This window comes from Rhinoderma darwinii, chromosome 4, assembly GCF_050947455.1.
Source record: "Rhinoderma darwinii isolate aRhiDar2 chromosome 4, aRhiDar2.hap1, whole genome shotgun sequence".
Classification (NCBI taxonomy): Eukaryota; Metazoa; Chordata; class Amphibia; order Anura; family Rhinodermatidae; genus Rhinoderma; species Rhinoderma darwinii.
The window spans coordinates 32,765,757-32,790,839 of record NC_134690.1 but is presented as its reverse complement, the minus strand read 5'-3'; the positions used below and the strand labels follow the sequence as shown (position 1 = coordinate 32,790,839).

Here is a 25,083-nt window from a genome sequence, read left to right as displayed (position 1 = left end):
TATTGTTATAGTAATGTAGTATTATTCTAGTAATGTAGTATTGTTATAGTAGTGTAGTATTATAGTAATGTAGTATTATTCTAGTAATGTAATTTTATAGTAATGTAGTATTATTCTAGTAATGTAGTATTATTCTAGTAATGTAGTATTGTTATAGTAATGTGGTATTATTGTAATGTAGTATTATAGTAATGTAGTATTATTATAGTAATGTGGTATTATTATAGTAATATAGTGTTATAGTAATGTAGTATTGTTATAGTAATGTATATTGTTATAGTAATGTAGTATTGTTATAGTAATGTAGTATTATAGTAATGTAGTATTGTTATAGTAATGTAGTATTATTATAGTAATGTATATTGTTATAGTAATGTAGTATTATTATAGTAATATGGTATTATAGTAATGTAGTATTATTATAGTAATGTATATTGTTATAGTAATGCAGTATTATAGTAATGTAGTAGTGTTATAGTAATGTAGTAGTATATTATAGTAATGTAGCATTGTTATAGTAATGTAGTAGTATTATAGTAATGTAGTATTACAGTAATGTGGTATTATTATAGTTATGTAGTATTGTAATAGTAATGTAGTATTATGGTAATGTGGTATTAGTATAGTAATGTAGTATTATTATAGTAATGTAGTATTATAGTAATGTAGTATTGTTATAGTAATGTGGTATTATAGTAATGTAGTGTTATTTTAGTAATGTAATTTTATAGTAATGTAGTATTATTCTAGTAATGTAGTATTGTTATAGTAATGTGGTATTATTGTAATGTAGCATTATAGTAATGTAGTATTATAGTAATGTAGTATTGTTATAGTAATGTAGTATTACAGTAATGTGGTATTATTATAGTTATGTAGTATTGTAATAGTAATGTAGTATTATAGTAATGTAGTATTATAGTAATGTAGTATTGTTATAGTAATCTAGTATTATAGTAATGTAGTATTGTTATAGTTATGTAGTATAATTATAGTAATGTAGTGTTATAGTAATGTAGTATTATAGTAATGTAGTATTATTATAGTAATGTAGCATTGTTATAGTAATGCAGTATTATAGTAATGTAGTATTGTTATAGTAATGTAGTATTGTTATAGTAATGTAGTGTTATTCTAGTAATGTAGTTTTATAGTAATGTAGTATTATTCTAGTAATGTAGTATTGTTCTAGTAATGTAGTAGTTACAGTAATGTAGTATTGTTACAGTAATGTAGTTTTATAGTAATGTAGTATTATTCTAGTAATGTAGTATTGTTATAGTAATGTGGTATTATTGTAATGTAGTATTATAGTAATGTAGTATTATTATAGTAATGTAGTATTATTATAGTAATGCAGTATTATAGTAATGTAGTATTATAGTAATGTAGTAGTGTTATAGTAATGTAGTAGTATTATTATTATTATAGTAATGTAGTATTACAGTAATGTGGTATTATTATAGTTATGTAGTATTGTAATAGTAATGTAGTATTATGGTAATGTGGTATTAGTATAGTAATGTAGTATTATTATAGTAATGTAGTATTATAGTAATGTAGTATTGTTATAGTAATGTGGTATTATTGTAATGTAGTATTATAGTAATGTAGTATTATTATAGTAATGTAGTATTGTTATAGTAATGTGGTATTATTGTAATGTAGTATTATAGTAATGTAGTATTATTATAGTAATGTGGTATTATTATAGTAATATAGTGTTATAGTAATGTAGTATTGTTATAGTAATGTATATTGTTATAGTAATGTAGTATTGTTATAGTAATGTAGTATTATAGTAATGTAGTATTGTTATAGTAATGTAGTATTATTATAGTAATGTATATTGTTATAGTAATGTAGTATTATTATAGTAATATGGTATTATAGTAATGTAGTATTATTATAGTAATGTATATTGTTATAGTAATGCAGTATTATAGTAATGTAGTAGTGTTATAGTAATGTAGTAGTATATTATAGTAATGTAGCATTGTTATAGTAATGTAGTAGTATTATAGTAATGTAGTATTACAGTAATGTGGTATTATTATAGTTATGTAGTATTGTAATAGTAATGTAGTATTATGGTAATGTGGTATTAGTATAGTAATGTAGTATTATTATAGTAATGTAGTATTATAGTAATGTAGTATTGTTATAGTAATGTGGTATTATAGTAATGTAGTGTTATTTTAGTAATGTAATTTTATAGTAATGTAGTATTATTCTAGTAATGTAGTATTGTTATAGTAATGTGGTATTATTGTAATGTAGCATTATAGTAATGTAGTATTATAGTAATGTAGTATTGTTATAGTAATGTAGTATTACAGTAATGTGGTATTATTATAGTTATGTAGTATTGTAATAGTAATGTAGTATTATAGTAATGTAGTATTATAGTAATGTAGTATTGTTATAGTAATCTAGTATTATAGTAATGTAGTATTGTTAGGGCATGACCACACATGGCGGAATTCCTCCGCAACTGTCCGCATCAATGCCGCACCTAATCCGGGTTGCGGATTACGGCTGCGGATCTGCACAAAATGTGCAGAAAATTGATGCGGACTAGCTGCTGCGGACTGCGGGAAAAGTGCTTCCCTTCTCCCTATCAGTGCAGGATAGAGAGAAGGGACAGCACTTTCCCTAGTGATAGTAAAAGAAATTCATACTTACCGCCCGTTGTCTTTATGACGCGTCCCTCCTTCGGCATCCAGCCCGACCTCCCTGGATGACGCGCCAGTCCATGTGACCGCTGCAGCCTGTGCTTGGCCTGTGATTGACTGCAGCCGTCACTTACACTGAAACGTCATCCTGGGAGGCCGGACTGGAGACAGAAGCAGGGAGTTCTCGGTAAGTACGAACTTCATTTTTTTTTACAGATACATGTATATTGGGATCGGTAGTCACTGTCCCGGGTGCAGAAACAGTTACTGCCGATCGCTTAACTCTTTCAGCACCCTGGACAGTGACTATTTACTGACGTCTCCTAGCAACGCTCCCGTCATTACGGGAGCCCCATTGACTTCCTCAGTCTGGCTGTAGACCTAGAAATACATAGGTCCAGCCAGAATGAAGAAATGTCAAGTTAAAAAAGCAAGACGCTCCGCAGCACACATGACATGTGCATGACAGCTGCGGACTTCATTGCGGAACTTAGAATCTCCATTGAAGTCAATGGAGAAATTCCGCCATGAGTCCGCCACTGCTCCGCAACAGACAGAGCATGCTGCGGACACCAAATTCCGCTCCGCAGCCTATGCTCCGCAGCGGAATTGTACGCATCGTGTAAACGAACACTGCTAAATTAAAGTGAAAGTCAATGGAGAAACGGCTCCGCTGCGGAATAACGCTGCGGAGTGTCCGCAGCGGAATTTAAGTGAAATTCCGCCATGTGTGAACCCGCCCTTATAGTTATGTAGTATAATTATAGTAATGTAGTGTTATAGTAATGTAGTATTATAGTAATGTAGTATTATTATAGTAATGTAGCATTGTTATAGTAATGCAGTATTATAGTAATGTAGTATTGTTATAGTAATGTAGTATTGTTATAGTAATGTAGTGTTATTCTAGTAATGTAGTTTTATAGTAATGTAGTATTATTCTAGTAATGTAGTATTGTTCTAGTAATGTAGTAGTTACAGTAATGTAGTATTGTTACAGTAATGTAGTTTTATAGTAATGTAGTATTATTCTAGTAATGTAGTATTGTTATAGTAATGTGGTATTATTGTAATGTAGTATTATAGTAATGTAGTATTATTATAGTAATGTAGTATTATTATAGTAATGCAGTATTATAGTAATGTAGTATTATAGTAATGTAGTAGTGTTATAGTAATGTAGTAGTATTATTATTATTATTATAGTAATGTAGTATTACAGTAATGTGGTATTATTATAGTTATGTAGTATTGTAATAGTAATGTAGTATTATGGTAATGTGGTATTAGTATAGTAATGTAGTATTATTATAGTAATGTAGTATTATAGTAATGTAGTATTGTTATAGTAATGTGGTATTATTGTAATGTAGTATTATAGTAATGTAGTATTATTATAGTAATGTGGTATTATTATAGGAATAGTGTTATAGTAATATAGTATTGTTATAGTAATGTATTATTATAGTAATGTAGTATTGTTATAGTAATGTAGTATTACAGTAATGTGGTATTATTATAGTTATGTAGTATTGTAATAGTAATGTAGTATTATGGTAATGTGGTATTAGTATAGTAATGTAGTATTATAGTAATGTAGTATTGTTATAGTAATGTGGTATTATTATAGTAATATAGTATTATAGTAATGTAGTATTGTTATAGTAATGCAGTATTATTATAGTAATGTAGTATTATTATAGTTATGTATAGTGTTATAGTAATGTAGTATTGTTATAGTAATGTAGTATTATAGTAATGTAGTATTATAGTAATGTAGTATTATTATGGTAATGTAGTATTATTATAGTAATGTAGTATTGTTATAGTAATGTAGTATTATTATAGTAATATGGTATTATAGTAATGTAGTATTATTATAGTAATGTATATTGTTATAGTAATGTAGTATTGTTATAGTAATGTAGTATTGTTATAGTAATAAGGTATTATAGTAATGTAGTATTGTTATAGTAATATGGTATTATAGTAATGTAGTAGTGTTATAGTAATATGGTATTATAGTAATGTAGTAGTGTTATAGTAATGTAGTATTGTTATAGTAATGTAGTAATGTAGTATTGTTATAGTAATATGGTATTATAGTAATGTAGTATTGTTATAGTAATATGGTATTATAGTAATGTAGTAGTGTTATAGTAATGTAGTATTGTTATAGTAATGTAGTATTATAGTAATGTAGTATTGTTATAGTAATATGGTATTATAGTAATGTAGTAGTGTTATAGTAATGTAGTATTGTTATAGTAATGTAGTATTATAGTAATGTAGTATTATTATTATTATAGTAATGTAGTATTGTTGTAGTAATGTAGTATTGTTGTAGTATATGGTATTATAGTAATGTAGTATTGTTATAGTAATGTAGTATTGTTATAGTAATGTAGTATTGTTATAGTAGTGTTATTCTAGTAATGTCGTTTTATAGTAATGTAGTATTATTATAGTAGTGTAGTATTGTTATACTAATGAAGTATTGTTATAGTAATGTAGTATTATTCTAGTAATGTAGTATTGTTATAGTAGTGTAGTATTATAGTAATGTAGTATTATTCTAGTAATGTAATTTTATAGTAATGTAGTATTATTCTAGTAATGTAGTATTGTTATAGTAATGTGGTATTATTGTAATGTAGTATTATAGTAATGTAGTATTATTATAGTAATGTGGTATTATTATAGTAATATAGTGTTATAGTAATGTAGTATTGTTATAGTAATGTATATTGTTATAGTAATGTAGTATTGTTATAGTAATGTAGTATTATTATAGTAATGTATATTGTTATAGTAATGTAGTATTATTATAGTAATATGGTATTATAGTAATGTAGTATTATTATAGTAATGTATATTGTTATAGTAATGCAGTATTATAGTAATGTAGTAGTGTTATAGTAATGTAGTAGTATATTATAGTAATGTAGCATTGTTATAGTAATGTAGTAGTATTATAGTAATGTAGTATTACAGTAATGTGGTATTATTATAGTTATGTAGTATTGTAATAGTAATGTAGTATTATGGTAATGTGGTATTAGTATAGTAATGTAGTATTATTATAGTAATGTAGTATTATAGTAATGTAGTATTGTTATAGTAATGTGGTATTATAGTAATGTAGTATTATTATAGTAATGTAGCATTGTTATAGTAATGTAGTAGTATTATTATTATAGTAATGTAGTAGTTGTAGTAATGTAGTATTATTCTAGTAATGTAGTATTGTTCTAGTAATGTAGTATTATAGTAATGTAGTAGTTACAGTAATGTAGTATTGTTACAGTAATGTAGTTTTATAGTAATGTAGTATTATTCTAGTAATGTAGTATTGTTATAGTAATGTTGTATTATTGTCATGTAGTATTATTATAGTAATGTAGTATTATTATTATTATAGTAATGTAGTATTATTATAGTAATGTAGTATTATTATTATTATAGTAATGTAGCATTGTTATAATAATGCTGTATTATAGTAATGTAGTATTATAGTAATGTAGTAGTGTTATAGTAATGTAGTAGTATATTATAGTAACGTAGCATTGTTATAGTAATGTAGTAGTATTATAGTAATGTAGTATTACAGTAATGTGGTATTATTATAGTTATGTAGTATTGTAATAGTAATGTAGTATTATGGTAATGTGGTATTAGTATAGGAATGTAGTATTATTATAGTAATGTAGTATTATAGTAATGTAGTATTGTTATAGTAATGTGGTATTATTGTAATTTAGTATTATAGTAATGTAGTATTATTATAGTAATGTGGTATTATTATTGTAATATAGTGTTATAATAATGTAGTATTATAGTAATGTAGTATTTGTTATAGTAATGTAGTATTATAGTAATGTAGTATTGTTATAGTAATGTAGTATTACAGTAATGTGGTATTATTATAGTTATGTAGTATTATGGTAATGTGGTATTAGTATAGTAATGTAGTATTATTATAGTAATGTAGTATTATAGTAATGTAGTATTATTGTAATGTAGTATTATAGTAATGTGGTATTATTATAGTAATATAGTGTTATAGTAATGTAGTATTGTTATAGTAATGTATATTGTTATAGTAATGTAGTATTGTTATAGTAATGTAGTATTATAGTAATGTAGTATTGTTATAGTAATGTAGTATTATTATAGTAATGTATATTGTTATAGTAATGTAGTATTATTATAGTAATATGGTATTATAGTAATGTAGTATTATTATAGTAATGTATATTGTTATAATAATGCAGTATTATAGTAATGTAGTAGTGTTATAGTAATGTAGTAGTATATTATAGTAATGTAGCATTGTTATAGTAATGTAGTAGTATTATAGTAATGTAGTATTACAGTAATGTGGTATTATTATAGTTATGTAGTATTGTAATAGTAATGTAGTATTATGGTAATGTGGTATTAGTATAGTAATGTAGTATTATTATAGTAATGTAGTATTGTTATAGTAATGTGGTATTATTGTAATGTAGTATTATAGTAATGTAGTATTATTATAGTAATGTGGTATTATTATAGTAATATAGTGTTATAGTAATGTAGTATGGTTATAGTAATGTATTATTATAGTAATGTAGTATTGTTATAGTAATGTAGTATTATAGTAATGTAGTATTGTTATAGTAATGTAGTATTACAGTAATGTGGTATTATTATAGTTATGTAGTATTGTATTAGTAATGTAGTATTATGGTAATGTGGTATTAGTATAGTAATGTAGTATTATTATAGTAATGTAGTATTATAGTAATGTAGTATTATTGTAATGTAGTATTATAGTAATGTGGTATTATTATAGTAATATAGTGTTATAGTAATGTAGTATTGTTATAGTAATGTAGTATTGTTATAGTAAAGTAGTATTGTTATAGTAATGTAGTAATGTTATAGTAATGTAGTATTATAGTAATGTAGTATTATTGTAATGTAGTATTATAGTAATGTGGTATTATTATAGTAATATAGTGTTATAGTAATGTAGTATTGTTATAGTAATGTAGTATTGTTATAGTAAAGTAGTATTGTTATAGTAATGTAGTAATGTTATAGTAATGTAGTATTGTTATAGTAATGTATATTGTTATAGTAATGTAGTATTGTTATAGTAATGTAGTATTATAGTAATGTAGTATTATTGTAATGTAGTATTATTATAGTAATGTAGTATTATTGTAATGTAGTATTATAGTAATGTGGTATTATTATAGTAATATAGTGTTATAGTAATGTAGTATTGTTATAGTAATGTATATTGTTATAGTAATGTAGTATTGTTATAGTAATGTAGTATTATAGTAATGTAGTATTATAGTAATGTAGTATTGTTATAGTAATGTAGTATTATTATAGTAATATGGTATTATAGTAATGTAGTATTATTATAGTAATGTATATTGTTACAGTAATGCAGTATTATAGTAATGTAGTATTATAGTAATGTAGTAGTGTTATAGTAATGTAGTAGTATATTATAGTAATGTAGCATTGTTATAGTAATGTAGTAGTATTATAGTAATGTAGTATTACAGTAATGTGGTATTATTATAGTTATGTAGTATTGTAATAGTAATGTAGTATTATGGTAATGTGGTATTAGTATAGTAATGTAGTATTATTATAGTAATGTAGTATTATAGTAATGTAGTATTGTTATAGTAATGTGGTATTATTGTAATGTAGTATTATAGTAATGTAGTATTATTATAGTAATGTGGTATTATTATAGTAATATAGTGTTATAGTAATGTAGTATGGTTATAGTAATGTAGTATTGTTATAGTAATGTAGTATTATAGTAATGTAGTATTGTTATAGTAATGTAGTATTACAGTAATGTGGTATTATTATAGTTATGTAGTATTGTATTAGTAATGTAGTATTATGGTAATGTGGTATTAGTATAGTAATGTAGTATTATTATAGTAATGTAGTATTATAGTAATGTAGTATTATTGTAATGTAGTATTATAGTAATGTGGTATTATTATAGTAATATAGTGTTATAGTAATGTAGTATTGTTATAGTAATGTAGTATTGTTATAGTAAAGTAGTATTGTTATAGTAATGTAGTAATGTTATAGTAATGTAGTATGTTATAGTAATGTAGTATTGTTATAGTAATGTAGTATTGTTATAGTAATGTAGTATTGTTATAGTAATGTATATTGTTATAGTAATGTAGTATTGTTATAGTAATGTAGTATTATTATAGTAATGTAGTATTATAGTAATGTAGTATTATTATAGTAATGTATATTGTTATAGTAATGTAGTATTATTATAGTAATGTAGTATTATTATAGTAGTTCATATAACTAATTAATTAACAATCATTTTGTATTGTATCAAATTTGAACGTAATGCGGCCGTCAAAGTCACATTTTTTCTATGTGTGGTCCACTAACCCGGCCGAGTTTGAGACCCCTGCCTTAGGCGATGTGATTGTCATGATGAAGGCCATACCATGGACAGGATTTCTACTACTTTTACTTACATTAACCCAAAAATCCAATCTGATGAGTAGACTGATCAAGAGGCAATACAAGGAAGTCAATGCAGCTTGAGAAACTTACACGTTACTTGGAGGTTCACAAACTTTTTGGACTGGATATTAAATGCTAATTCATTTCACAAATACATAAATATAAAGCATATCCTTGTGTGTGTCATTTGATCTCTTCAATTAAGATCTGAACACATTTTATATCTAGAAATTCAGAAAAATCTTAAGGGTTCACAAACTTTTTAGCACCATTTCAGTGATATAAATCATAAAGTGTGATTAATGATTGATAGGAAAATCTGCGTCTCATGTGATATCCGGTAGTGTAGCTGCAATGATTCCCCGAGACGTCTGTAGTCAGATTTCCTTCTCACAGAAATAACATCCTAAACCAAAAAATATCAAAAAGATAATACATTACCAACAACACATATAACGTTATATAAAGTGCAGAGCACAGATATATGGAAAATGCACCAGATATATAATAGGTATGAGCAATACCAATGACACAGTTAATCAGGTTCCAGATTGATGGAATTTGATTATATACGGGTTTGCTAAAATACTTTTGTATATTCTGCATGTCTCTCCCACAATGCCTCAGGACGGAGCGCAGCGTTTTAATATTATCTTTACTCTAGGAGGAACATTTTTCTTTGCTGCCAAGCGGAGTGGGGGAAGTGAAGTGACAATTGTTCTGAGCACATTTCTGTTTCTAATTGTTATTTCTCATGATCATTCAATCATTTGCCTGACAAGATATGGGCATATTTATAAAAATGAGTAAAATATATTTATATGGCGTTTCTCCGTCACTTTTTCTCATGAACAATAGATTTCCACGCGGGCGAGTCAAAAATTCTCTTCACTCTGGCTGTAGAATTTATTTTAATCAACTTTCAAAAAGACAAATGTAACGTCTATGGCCGTGGCCTGTGGTTCTGACTTACCCTCCGAAGGCCGCGGCCATGGACACGTGAGTTCCCTGCGGCGTCTCCCTCCTGTGAGACGCCGACACTCACTTCCTGGATCTGAGACTGTCTCCCGCAGGGCGTGCACGCCCGGCCTTAAAGGGCCAGTGCGCGTACAATTGCAGGAAGTCTGCAATCAGTCCAGAATACTGCTGGACTATAAAAGCGGCTCTGCCCTCTTGATCAATGCCTGAGCGTTCTTGTGTACCTAAGGATTGTCTTGCAAATGGTCTCCTAGTGTTTTCAGGTTTCCAGTATTACTTGCTCCTGATGCCTGTACCCTGTATCCCGTGCCTCTGTGCCATCTAGAGTCGAAGTAGAGTTGTGTCTTCTGCTGTATCCACTGTATCACTCCCCGCCCGGTGTCTGTCTACTGCTGGAGCCTTATCTTCAGCCTGAATCACCGCTACTGTCTACATTGCCTCAGGTACCCTTTCTGGACTATAGACTTTGTACTGTACCTGTTTGGCCAGCTGCTATCCCGCTACGCGGTACGGCCCAGTGGGTCCACACCCTACGCTGTGACAGTACGCTCAGGCCATGGACCCCGCTGGTCAATTCAAGGGCCGGTCACCCTCCCAAGCCATGCAGGCGGACCTGCAGGATATGCGAGCACGACAGGATCAACTTCTTGTGGCAGTAGACTCCATGGCACAGCAGCTAGGGGCGCTAGCTGCTTCCTTCTCTGCTCCTATTCAAGCTCCTCCGACCGATCCTCCTGCTACACCTCCTGGCAGCTCCGGTTCAGATCCTCGGTTCTCGCTGCCATTGCCACCTCGTTTCTATGGAGACGCAAGTACGTGCAGGGGATTTCTAAACCAATGCCATATCCACTTCACCCTGCAGACCCGAGCACTTCCTTTGGACGGAGCCAGGATCGCCTTCATCATGTCTTTACTTGCCGGCAAGGCCCAGGCGTGGGCGAACCCAATTTGGGAACGGCAGGGTCCCGAGACTTCCAGGGGTTCGTGCGGTTATTCTGTACCGTATTTGAGGAGCCTGGATGAGTCTCGTCGGCAGCCACTGCTGTCTTTTTCACCTGAATACACCATCCAGTTCCAGACCCTGGCAGGAGAACTGTCCTGGAACAATGAGGCGTTGGTAGCGTCCTTCTGGCATGGGCTATCGCCCGAGATAAAGGACGAACTTGCTGCTCGAGATCTACTATCTGCCTTGGACGGCCTGATTCTACTTGCTACTCGAGTGGACATAAGGCTCAGAGAGAGATCTCAAGAAGTTCGACAGGAGAGACGGCTTCCTAGACTGGCGCCCAACTTCCAGCAACCCCTCTTGCCTTCTTCTACTGCTCCACTCGAGGTTTCGATGCAGGTGGATCGGCTTAAACTGTCCGTTCAGGAGAAACAGTGCAGGCGCACCTCTGGACCATGTTTATATTGCGGCCTCACTGGCCATGTCATGCGTCTGTGTCGCCAGAAGCCAAAAAACCCCAACGCCTAGGATTGGTTGGAGAGACAACCCTGGGCGATACAGCATTTAATAGAGAACTCTCCTCCAAACTGTTCATTTCTGTGACCATCGTCGCTGGCGAGGGGCCCCATTCGGTCTCTGCCTACCTGGACTCTGGCTCTGCAGCCAATTTCATCTGCCAAGACCTTGTGGATCTTCTTCAGTTGCCCACTGTTCTGCTGGAAAGGCCATTGATGGTTGCCTCGGTAGACGGACTGCCATTGCCTGACCCAGTTTTGTTTGTGACCAAGCCATTAAGACATCTAGTGGGCGTTCTTCACTCTGATTTCATCTCCCTGTTTGTCCTGCCCAAGGCCGTCAACCCTGTGCTGCTGGGTTTGCCTTGGCTCCGTCTATACACGCCCCAGTCCTGGATTGGAACTCCGGAGAAGTAGTCCAGTGGGGCCCCAAGTGTCTCGACCGCTGCCTGGAGCATATCTATCCGCCTCAGTCTCCTCCACATCAGTCATTGGCAGGATTGCCTCCTTGTTACTCTCTGTTCTCAGATGTCTTCAACAAGAATGAAGCAGAGACGTTGCCACCACATCGAGCATATGATTGTCCTATCGACTTGGTTCCTGATTCATCCCTTCCTCACGGTAGAGTATACCCTCTCTTCTTGCCTGAAACCCAGTCTATGTCAGTCTACATTAAGGAGAATCTGGAGAGGGGCTTCATACGTAAATCCTCATCCCCGCCAGGTTTTTCTTTGTCAAGAAGAAAGATGGATCCCTCCGACCCTGCATTGACTACAGGGGCCTCAACCAGATCACGGTGAAGAACAGGTACCCATTGCCATTTATTTCAGAACTGTTTAATTGCATACAGGGGGCAAAAGTTTTTCTAAACTAGACCTGCAGGGGGCCTACAATCTATTCCGGATTCGTCAGGGTGACGAGTGGAAGACTGCATTTAATACACGTGATGGGTACTACGAATACCTGGTCATGCCCTTCGGCCTGTGTAACGCCCCCGCGGTGTTTCAAGAATTTATCAATGACATTTCTCATAATCTCCTCTAGGTCTGTGTTGTGGTGTATCTCGATGACATTTAGATTTTTTTTCCCCCAGATCTCGTAACTCATCAGAGTCATGTCCGCCAGGTGTTGCTTCGATTAAGAGAGAATCATCTTTATGCCAAGCTGGAGAAGTGTGTGTTTGAAAAGAATTCTCTACCCTTCCTGGGCTAGATCATCTCGATCAGGGTCTCAAAATGGACCCTGAGAAGGTAAAGGCGGTCCTGGAATGGCCATGCCCCCAAGGCTTAAGGGCTATACAGCGCATCCTGGGATTTGCCAATTTCTACCGGCTGTTCATTCCCAACTTCTCTTCATTGACAGCTCCCATCTCTACCCTCACTAAAAAGGGCATGAATGCCAAGGTGTGGACTACGGAAGCCGCATTTAAAACCTTAAAAAAGGCCTTCACGTCAGCCTCTATTCTTCATCAACCCTGATGTATCCCTACAGTTTTCATTAGAGGTGGACGCTTCCTCTGTTGGTGCTGGTGCACTTGTTCCAGAGAGGTTCGAAAGGTAAGACTGTGGTATGTGGCTACTAGTCTAAGCCGTTTTCTCCCGCAGAGCGCAACTACTCGATTGGGGATCGGGAGTTACTGGCCATCAAGCTGGCCCTGCAGGAGTGGAGACACCTACTGGAAGGCGCAGCTCATCCTATTCTGGTCTTTACGGCCCACAAGAACCTGACTTATCTTCAGACGGCTCAACGGCTGAATCCTCATCAAGCCCGGTGGTCGCTGTTCTTTGCCCGGTTCCAGTACAAACTCCACTACCGACAAGAATGTGAGGGGCAATGCCTTGTCTAGGTCCTTTGAGACAGAGGACACAGTGGAGTCCCCACAGAATATTATTGATCCTTCCTGCATCTTCTATGTTAACCCTCTGCAAGTTAGAGACATTCCTCCGGGAAGGACTTTTGTACGTCTGGAAGACAGAGGAAGAATCCTTCGATTGGGTAAGACCCGAGACCTAATTGCCCATCAGTTCTGGTGGCCCACGCTGCCCAAAGACGTCATGGACTTTGTCTCCTCCTGTACGGTATGCGAAGCAAATAAAGTTGCCCACTCCAAACCAGCTGGTCTGCTCCAGCCACTGCCTGTGCCCGATGCCCCCTGGCGGCATGTTGCGATGTACTTTGTCACTGAATTGCCTCTCTCTGCTGGATGCAGTGTGGTCTGGGTGGTGGTGGATAGATTTTCCAAAGTGTCTCATTTTGTTCCCCTGACTGGCCTGCCTTCTGCTGCTTGATTGGCCGACCTCTTCGTTCAACACATCTTCCGTCTGCACGGCTTGCCCCTGCATATGGTCTCGGATCGAGGGGTCCAGTTCACCTTGACGTTCTGGAGAGCACTCTGCTGTCTCCTCGGTGTAAAGTTGGACTTCTCCTCGGCCTATCATCCCTAGTCCAATGGTCAAGTCGAGAGTGTTAACCAGATTATAGAGAACTATCTGCGGCACTTTGTCTCCAGGCGGCATGATGACTGGGTGCAGCTGCTCCCATGGGCTGAGTTCTCCTATAATAACCATACCAGTGAGTCCACCACTTCCAGTCCATTCTACATCGTCTACGGCCAACATCTTCGAATACCTCTTCCTGTCTCTACTATCTCCCAGGTGCCTGTAGCTGACTCTACCCTCAGGGACTTTCTGCAGATATGGCAACAGACACGATCTTCTATTCTGCTGGCGGTGGACCGCATAAAGAGAAAGGCAGACGTACTTCCAGGTACGAAGGTCTGGCTTTCTTCTAGGATTATCCGGCAGTGGGTGCCGTCTTGCAAATTTGCTCCCAGGTTCCTCGGACCCGTCGAGATTCTGCTACAAATTAACGCTGTGTCTTACAAGCTTCGGCTGCCTCCTACCCTCAAGATCCCTAACTCCTTCCATGTCTCCTTGCTGAAGCCCGTGCTCCTGAACTGCTACTCCAGGACTCCTAGTTCGGCAGTGGCTCCTGGCGGCTCGTCAGGGACTTTCGAAGTAAGGGAGATCCTGGCCACCAAGAAAGTGGGAGGAAGGATGTTTTATTTGGTGGATTGGAGGGGATTCGGCCCAGAAGAGAGGTCTTGGGAGCCGGAGGAGAACATCGATGCTCCTGTCCTCGTGAAGAAGTTTCTTTCCCGCTCTGGTCCCAAGAAGAGGTGGCGTGAGAGGGGGGGGGGGATACTGTAACATCTATGGCTGCGGCCCATCATTCTGACTTACCCTCCGACGGCTGTGGCCATAGACACGTGAGTTTCCTGTGGTGTATCCCTCCTATGAGACGCTGGCACTCACTTCCTGGATCTGAGAAAGTGTCCCGCATGGCGCGTGCGCCCGCACGTGCATGGCCTTAAAGGGCCAGGGCGCACACAATTGCAGGAAGTCTGCAATCAGTCCAGAATGCAGCTGAACTATAAAAGGGGCTCTGCCCTCTTGATCAATGCCTGAGCGTTGTTGTGTACCTAAAGTTTGTCTCACAAATGGTCTCCTAGTGTTTTCAAGTTCCCAGTGTTACCCGTTCCTGCTGCCTGTACCCTGTATCCCGTGCGTCTGTGCTGTCTAGAGTCGAAGTCGAGTTGTGTCTTCTGCTGCATCTACTGTGTCACACCTCGCCGGGTGTCCGTCTACTGCTGGAGCCTTATCTTCAGCCTGAATCACTGCTACTGTCTAAATTGCCTCAGGTACCTTTTCTGGACTATAGACTTTGTACTGTACCAGTGGTTCCACACCCCGCGCCGTGACAACAAATACGATAATCTCGCTGCTTTTCAATACACTTTGTCCATCTGTCAATAAGCTTTCGTATTCCCACATTAGAAAATGTTTTAGGCTGAGCCGCGAGCCACAAATGCACCGCTGTCTTCACCTCTTCATCAGACCTGAATCTTCTTCCTCGTAAGGTGCCTTCAGGGACTAAAAAGGTGATAGTCCAATGGGGCAAGATCAAGACCACAGGGAGGATGCACGCTCAATGTTGTCATCAGTCGTGGACGGGCGTCCGGCATGACTGACACTTGTGTGACCTTCCTTGACCTTCTCTATCCAATTATACACACTGATTTAACTTTTCGGAAAAAAAATCGCTTTCGAAGGTGTAGATAGACTTTAATTCATTGTTTGGATGTAGTAAAGATGTTTATTTTAGCGTGACAGTAGCTGATTAAATATAAACGTTGACAACCATTTTTCTGAAACATAAGCACCTTACTTTCATAGCAGTTGTCACTTTACTTCCCCCACTCAACCTGGCATCTTATCCAAAGGGTATTACTAAGTGGTTGACAGCAGTGAACAGAGGAGAAATATTGGGTTGTCCCTAAAATAACAATTAAAGAGGCTATGTCACCAGTTTATAACTGCCCTGTCTCCTACCTAAATCTAACAGGCACTTTAATATAGATAACTACTTTTTTTTTCTTTTTACTTTTTTTTTTGACCAAGTTATTAACATTTTAAGATTTATGCTAATTTGTTCTTAATGCCTAACTGGGCGTTTTTTTACTTTTCACCAAGTGGGCGTTGTAAAGAAAAGTGTATGATGCTGACCAATCAACGTCGTACACTTCCTTCATTCCAGCCCAGCATGATCCACAGCACAGCGGGATCTCGCGAGATCACGCTGTGACATCACTTCATCCCGCGAGTCCTTCACCCGAGGGATGGAACGCCTCCAGCCACTGCAGACTCGGATAAACTTCCTGGCATGTCTGGAGGCGATGCCTGTTCACTCTTCCGTCGCTCCAATGAAGGACCTGCGGGAGGAAGTGATGTCACAGCGTGATCTCGCGAGATCACACTGTGCTGTGAATCAAGCTGGGCTGACTGGTCAGCGTCATACACTTTTCTTTACAACGCCCACTTGGTGAAAAGTAAAAAAACGCCCAGTTGGGCATTAAGAACAAATTTGCATAAATCTTAAAATGTTCATAACTTGGTCAATAATAAGAGTTTTTCTTTTAAAACCAATAGTTATCTACATCAAAGCACCTATTAGATTAGGTAGAAGATAGGGCAGTTATAAACTGGTGACAGAGTCTCTTTAATGTCTCTGATGCAGGATCGGCTGTTATTCATCACATCTATGTGATGAAAAGGCACGCAGGACACGCGAACACTGAACCCGTCATACTAGTACACAATAAATAATTAATAAAAACTAATTATACAGTTGCACAAAACACATTGATTGACCTTTTTATAAAAAAAAATTGCTTTCAAAGATTTACATAGCCTTAAAATGTAACTCCTAGGTGCAAGATAAAATTATAATACGGTTCTACACAGTGAAGTCACGTTATTATAACCACCTCCCACTTTCACGGCAGCGCGTAGCTGATGTAGGAAGTGATGTGTCGTGCGTTGGTGGGTATATAAGGTGTGCGATAGGCTGTCTGAACACATATCACTCGCTGTTGCCATGGGGAAAAGGGGCGATTTATCAGAGTTGCAAAAAGGGATGATTATTGGCTTTCGGGCCAAGGGTGGCGGGATTTCTCACACAGCACAGTTTATGAACTGTTTGCGTGCTGCTGTGGTGAAAGTGTATAGTAAGTGGACAAATGGGAATAACCGACGTGGAAACTGCGGACACCACGTGAGAGGTGAACGTCAGCAACGAAGGTGTGCAAGGGCCGAACGACACGCTATAGTGAAACTGAACCAGGGGGCTACCAGACGTGTGTCTAAAACAACAGTTCAGGGAACCCTACTGCGTATGGGGCTCCGAAGCAGACGGATGGTTACTGCTCCTATATTAACAAAGGTGCATTGGAAAAAAAGGCTTCAATTTGCACTGCAGTATTGGAATTGGACCACTGATGATTGGCAAAGGGTTGTCTTCTCCGATGAGTTACGTTTTCTGCTTCATTGAACAGATAGACGATGGCGTGTCAGGTGAGAAACATCAGAGAACAAACACACTGCAACAATTTCTAGAAGAACACAACCTGTGGCGGCAGCGTTATGGTCTGGGGAATTTTTTCATGGCATTCTATGGGCCCACTCATCCCTGTGGAAGGCACTTTGAACCGATTTGGGTATGAATCCATCATTGCAGATCACGTCCACCTCATACATGCTGATGGTCTTCCCTGGGACAGATGGTTCTTCCAGCAAAACAATGCGACATGTCACACGGCTAGAAATGTCCAATAGTGGTTGGAGGAGCACGACCAAGACCTCCAAGTACTTCCCTGGCCCCCAAATTCACCAGACTTGGACCACTATTGAGTCACTCCCAGCCCGTCTAGCAACTGTCCATGCTGCACACGGTGGTTACTCTGGATACTAGCTGGTGGTCATAATAATGTGACTCGACTGTGTATAAGAACAAGAATATAACTATTGTAATACTGCCCCCTATGTATAAGAATATAATTACTATAATACTGCCCCCTATGTACAAAAATATAACTACTATAATACTGCCCCCTATGTATAAGAATATAATTACTATAATACTGCCCCCTATGTACAAAAATATAACTACTATACTACTGCCCCCTATGTACAAGTATATAACTACTATAATACTGCTCCTATGTATAAGAAACTACTATAATACTGCCCCCTATATACAAGAATATAACTACTATAATACTGCCCCTATATACAAGATTATAACTACTATAATACTGCTCCCTATATACAAGAATATAACTACTATAATAATGCCCCTATGTACAAGAATATAACTACTATAATACTCCCTCCTATGTACAAGAATATAACTACTATAATACTGCCTCCTATGTACAAGAATATAACTACTATAAAACTGCCCCCTATATACAAGTATATAACTACTATAACACTGCTCCTATGTACAAGAATATTACTACTATAATAATTCCCCTATGTACAAGAATATAGCTAGTATAATACTCCCCCTATATACAAGAATATAACTACTATAATACTGCCCCCTATATACAAGAATATAACTACTATAATACTGCCTCCTATGTACAAGAATATAACTACTATAATAATGCCCCTATGTACAAGAATATAACTACTATAATACTCCCTCCTATGTACAAGAATATAACTACTATAACACTGCCCCCTATTTACAAGAATATAACTACTATAATACTCCCTCCTATGTACAAGAATATAACTACTAAAATACTGCCCCCTATATACAAGAATAGAACTACTATAATACTGCCTCCTATGTACAAGAATATAACTACTATAATACTGCCTCCTATATACAAGTATATAACTACTATAACACTGCTCCTATGTACAAGAATATAACTACTATAATAATGCCCCTATGTACAAGAATATAACTACTATAATACTCCCTCCTATGTACAAGAATATAACTACTATAATACTGCCTCCTATGTACAAGAATATAACTACTATAAAACTGCCCCCTATATACAAGTATATAACTACTATAACACTGCTCCTATGTACAAGAATATTACTACTATAATAATTCCCCTATGTACAAGAATATAGCTAGTATAATACTCCCCCTATATACAAGAATATAACTACTATAATACTGCCCCCTATATACAAGAATATAACTACTATAATACTGCCTCCTATGTACAAGAATATAACTACTATAATAATGCCCCTATGTACAAGAATATAACTACTATAATACTCCCTCCTATGTACAAGAATATAACTACTATAACACTGCCCCCTATTTACAAGAATATAACTACTATAATACTGCCCCCTATGTACAAGAATATAACTACTATAATACTCCCTCCTATGTACAAGAATATAACTACTAAAATACTGCCCCCTATATACAAGAATAGAACTACTATAATACTGCCTCCTATGTACAAGAATATAACTACTAAAATACTGCCCCCTATATACAAGTATATAACTACTATAACACTGCTCCTATGTACAAGAATATAACTACTATAATAATGCCCCTATGTACAAGAATATAGCTACTATAATACTCCCCCTATATACAAGAATATAACTACTATAATACTTCACCCTATATTCAAGAATATAACTATTATAATACTGCCTCCTATGTACAAGAATATAACTACTATAATACTGCCCCCTATATACAAGAATATAACTACTATAATACTGCCCCCTATATACAAGAATAGAACTACTATAATACTGCCTCCTATGTACAAGAATATAACTACTATAATACTGCCCCCTACGTCCAAGAATATAACTGCTATAATACTGCCCCTATGTACAAGAATATAACTACTATAATACTGCTCCTATGTACAAGTATATAACTAGTATAACACTGCCTCCTATGTACAAGAATATAACTACTATAATACTGCTCCCTATATGCAAGAATATAACTACTAGAATACTGCCCCCTATGTACAAGAATATAACCACTATAATCCTGCCCCTACGTACAAAAATATGCCTACTATAATACTACCCCCTATGTACAAGAATATACATACTACAATACTGCCCCCTATGTCCAAGAATATAACTGCTATAATACTGCCCCCTATGTACAAGAATATAACTACTATGATACTGCCCCCTATATACAAGAATATAACTACTATAATACTGCCCCCTATGTACAAGAATATAACTACTATAATACTGCCCCCTATATACAAGTATATAACTACTATAACACTGCTCCTATGTGCAAGAATATAACTACTATAATACTGCTCCCTATATGCAAGAATATAACTACTAGAATACTGTCCCCTATGTACAAGAATATAACTACTATAATACTGCCCCCTATGTACAAGAATATAACTACTATGATACTGCCCCCTATATACAAGAATATAACTACTATAATACTGCCCCCTATGTACAAGAATATAACTACTATAATACTGCTCCTATGTACAAGAATATAACTACTATAATACTGCCCCCTATGTCCAAGAATATAACTACTATAATACTGCCCCCTATGTACAAAAATATAAACTACTATGATACTGCCCCCTATATACAAGAATATAACTACTATAATATTGCTACTATACACAAGAATGTAACTACTATAATACTGCCCCTTATATACAAGAATATAACTACTATAATACTGCCCCTATATACAAGAATATAACTACTATAATACTGCCCCCTATATACAAGAATATAACCGCTATAATACTGCCCCTATATACAAGACTATAACTACTATAATACTGCCCCTATATACAATAATATAACTACTATAATACTGCCCCCTATGTACAAGAATATAACTACTATAATACTGCCCCCTATATACAAGTATATAACTACTATAACACTGCTCCTATGTACAAGAATATAACCACTATAATACTGCTCCCTATATGCAAGAATATAACTACTAGAATACTGCCCCCTATGTACAAGAATATAACCACTATAATCCTGCCCCTATGTACAAGAATATAACTAGTATAATACTGCCCCTATATACAAGACAATAACTAGTATAATACTGCTCCTCTATACAAGAATATAACTACTATAATACTGCTCCTATGTACAAGAATATATCTACTATATTACTGCGCCTATATACAAGAATATAACTACTATAATACTGCTCCTATATACAAGAATATAACTACTATAATACTGCTCCTATATACAAGAATATAACTACTATAATACTGCCCCTATATGTACAAGAATATAACTACTATAATACTGCCCCCTATATACAAGAATATAACTACTATAATACTGCCCCCTATATACAAAAATATAACTACTATAATACTGCCCCTATATACAAGAATATAACTACTATAATACTGCCCCTATATACAAGAATATAACTACTATAATACTGCTCCCTATTTACAAGAATATAACTACTATAATACTGCCCCCTATGTACAAGAATATAACTACTATAATACTCCCTCCTATGTACAAGAATATAACTACTAAAATACTGCCCCCTATATACAAGAATAGAACTACTATAATACTGCCTCCTATGTACAAGAATATAACTACTAAAATACTGCCTCCTATGTACAAGAATATAACTACTATAACACTGCCCCCTATTTACAAGAATATAACTACTATAATACTGCCCCCTATGTACAAGAATATAACTACTATAATACTCCCTCCTATGTACAAGAATATAACTACTAAAATACTGCCCCCTATATACAAGAATAGAACTACTATAATACTGCCTCCTATGTACAAGAATATAACTACTAAAATACTGCCCCCTATATACAAGTATATAACTACTATAACACTGCTCCTATGTACAAGAATATAACTACTATAATAATGCCCCTATGTACAAGAATATAGCTACTATAATACTCCCCCTATATACAAGAATATAACTACTATAATACTGCACCCTATATTCAAGAATAGAACTACTATAATACTGCCTCCTATGTACAAGAATATAACTACTAAAATACTGCCCCCTATATACAAGTATATAACTACTATAACACTGCTCCTATGTACAAGAATATAACTACTATAATAATGCCCCTATGTACAAGAATATAGCTACTATAATACTCCCCCTATATACAAGAATATAACTACTATAATACTGCACCCTATATTCAAGAATATAACTATTATAATACTGCCTCCTATGTACAAGAATATAACTACTATAATACTGCTCCTATATACAAGAATATAACTACTATAATACTGCCCCTATATGTACAAGAATATAACTACTATAATACTGCCCCCTATATACAAGAATATAACTACTATAATACTGCCCCCTATATACAAAAATATAACTACTATAATACTGCCCCTATATACAAGAATATAACTACTATAATACTGCCCCTATATACAAGAATATAACTACTATAATACTGCTCCCTATTTACAAGAATATAACTACTATAATACTGCCCCCTATGTACAAGAATATAACTACTATAATACTCCCTCCTATGTACAAGAATATAACTACTAAAATACTGCCCCCTATATACAAGAATAGAACTACTATAATACTGCCTCCTATGTACAAGAATATAACTACTAAAATACTGCCTCCTATGTACAAGAATATAACTACTATAACACTGCCCCCTATTTACAAGAATATAACTACTATAATACTGCCCCCTATGTACAAGAATATAACTACTATAATACTTCCTCCTATGTACAAGAATATAACTACTAAAATACTGCCCCCTATATACAAGAATAGAACTACTATAATACTGCCTCCTATGTACAAGAATATAACTACTAAAATACTGCCCCCTATATACAAGTATATAACTACTATAACACTGCTCCTATGTACAAGAATATAACTACTATAATAATGCCCCTATGTACAAGAATATAGCTACTATAATACTCCCCCTATATACAAGAATATAACTACTATAATACTGCACCCTATATTCAAGAATATAACTATTATAATACTGCCTCCTATGTACAAGAATATAACTACTATAATACTGCCCCCTATATACAAGAATATAACTACTATAATACTGCCCCCTATATACAAGAATAGAACTACTATAATACTGCCTCCTATGTACAAGAATATAACTACTATAATACTGCCCCCTACGTCCAAGAATATAACTGCTATAATACTGCCCCTATGTACAAGAATATAACTACTATAATACTGCTCCTATGTACAAGTATATAACTAGTATAACACTGCCTCCTATGTACAAGAATATAACTACTATAATACTGCTCCCTATATGCAAGAATATAACTACTAGAATACTGCCCCCTATGTACAAGAATATAACCACTATAATCCTGCCCCTACGTACAAAAATATGCCTACTATAATACTACCCCCTATGTACAAGAATATACATACTACAATACTGCCCCCTATGTCCAAGAATATAACTGCTATAATACTGCCCCCTATGTACAAGAATATAACTACTATGATACTGCCCCCTATATACAAGAATATAACTACTAGAATACTGCCCCCTATGTACAAGAATATAACTACTATAATACTGCCCCCTATATACAAGTATATAACTACTATAACACTGCTCCTATGTGCAAGAATATAACTACTATAATACTGCTCCCTATATGCAAGAATATAACTACTAGAATACTGCCCCCTATGTACAAGAATATAACCACTATAATCCTGCCCCTATGTACAAGAATATAACTACTATAATACTGCCCCCTATGTACAAGAATATAACTACTATGATACTGCCCCCTATATACAAGAATATAACTACTATAATACTGCTCCTATGTACAAGAATATAACTACTATAATACTGCCCCCTATGTCCAAGAATATAACTACTATAATACTGCCCCCTATGTACAAAAATATAACTACTATGATACTGCCCCCTATATACAAGAATATAACTACTATAATACTGCTACTATACACAAGAAGGTAACTACTATAATACTGCCCCTTATATACAAGAATATAACTACTATAATACTGCCCCTATATACAAGAATATATCTACTATAATACTGCCCCCTATATACAAGAATATAACCGCTATAATACTGCCCCTATATACAAGACTATAACTACTATAATACTGCCCCTATATACAATAATATAACTACTATAATAATACTGCCCCCTATGTACAAGAATATAACTACTATAATACTGCCCCCTATATACAAGTATATAACTACTATAACACTGCTCCTATGTACAAGAATATAACCACTATAATACTGCTCCCTATATGCAAGAATATAACTACTAGAATACTGCCCCCTATGTACAAGAATATAACCACTATAATCCTGCCCCCTATGTACAAGAATATAACTACTATAATACTGCCCCTATAAACAAGACAATAACTAGTATAATACTGCTCCTCTATACAAGAATATAACTACTATAATACTGCTCCTATGTACAAGAATATATCTACTATATTACTGCGCCTATATACAAGAATATAACTACTATAATACTGCCTCCTTGCTGTGAGGTTGTGTGTCTGTAGCTCTCCTCATGTCTGGAGATAGCCCAGGGCGGGGCCACCCCGGGCGGGGACTCTCCCCACGCAAGGCCCAGGCTTCCAGGCCTCTACTGGGAGAAAACTCCCAGGCTCTTTCTAATGTGGATACAAGTCCCAAAGTGACTGTTGAGCATTGTAACACTCAGGATGGAAGCACCAGCGGCACAAGGAAGGAAGATGAAGAATGTAAAGTGAGTAAAGCTAATGTTGCAGCAGTAAAAAGTACTTGTGAGAGTGAAGCACTGGGGGGGCAGAGCACATTGCAGGCACCTGGGGTGCAGCTCACCCCTCCAGCAACCACACAGCAGAGAACATCCCTGCAGAGACTGACATTGCAGCAGAGTGAATGGGTGGCCAGTGTGGCGTGCTCAGGCCGCACAAGGTCTAGCAGCAGTAAAAACATTGAAAAGTCTGTGGAGGCAAAACCTG

The 25,083-nt window shown here is 35.0% G+C and overlaps 1 protein-coding gene across 3 annotated transcripts in view; it reads right to left on the bottom strand.

Moving 5' to 3' along the window:
* PFN4 (profilin family member 4) overlaps positions 1 to 25,083 on the bottom strand; it is a 74,681-nt gene that overhangs the window by 35,275 nt on the left and 14,323 nt on the right. Inside the window, exon 5 of one of the 3 annotated variants that reach the window (XM_075863848.1) lies at positions 9,062 to 9,603. The exons of the other annotated variants lie outside the window; for them this stretch is intronic. Within the exon in view, the coding sequence (XP_075719963.1) occupies positions 9,575 to 9,603 (29 nt within the window). The 3' untranslated portion in view covers positions 9,062 to 9,574. Of the gene's footprint in view, positions 1 to 9,061; positions 9,604 to 25,083 lie in introns of those variants that run through there. 3 annotated transcript variants of the gene reach the window in all.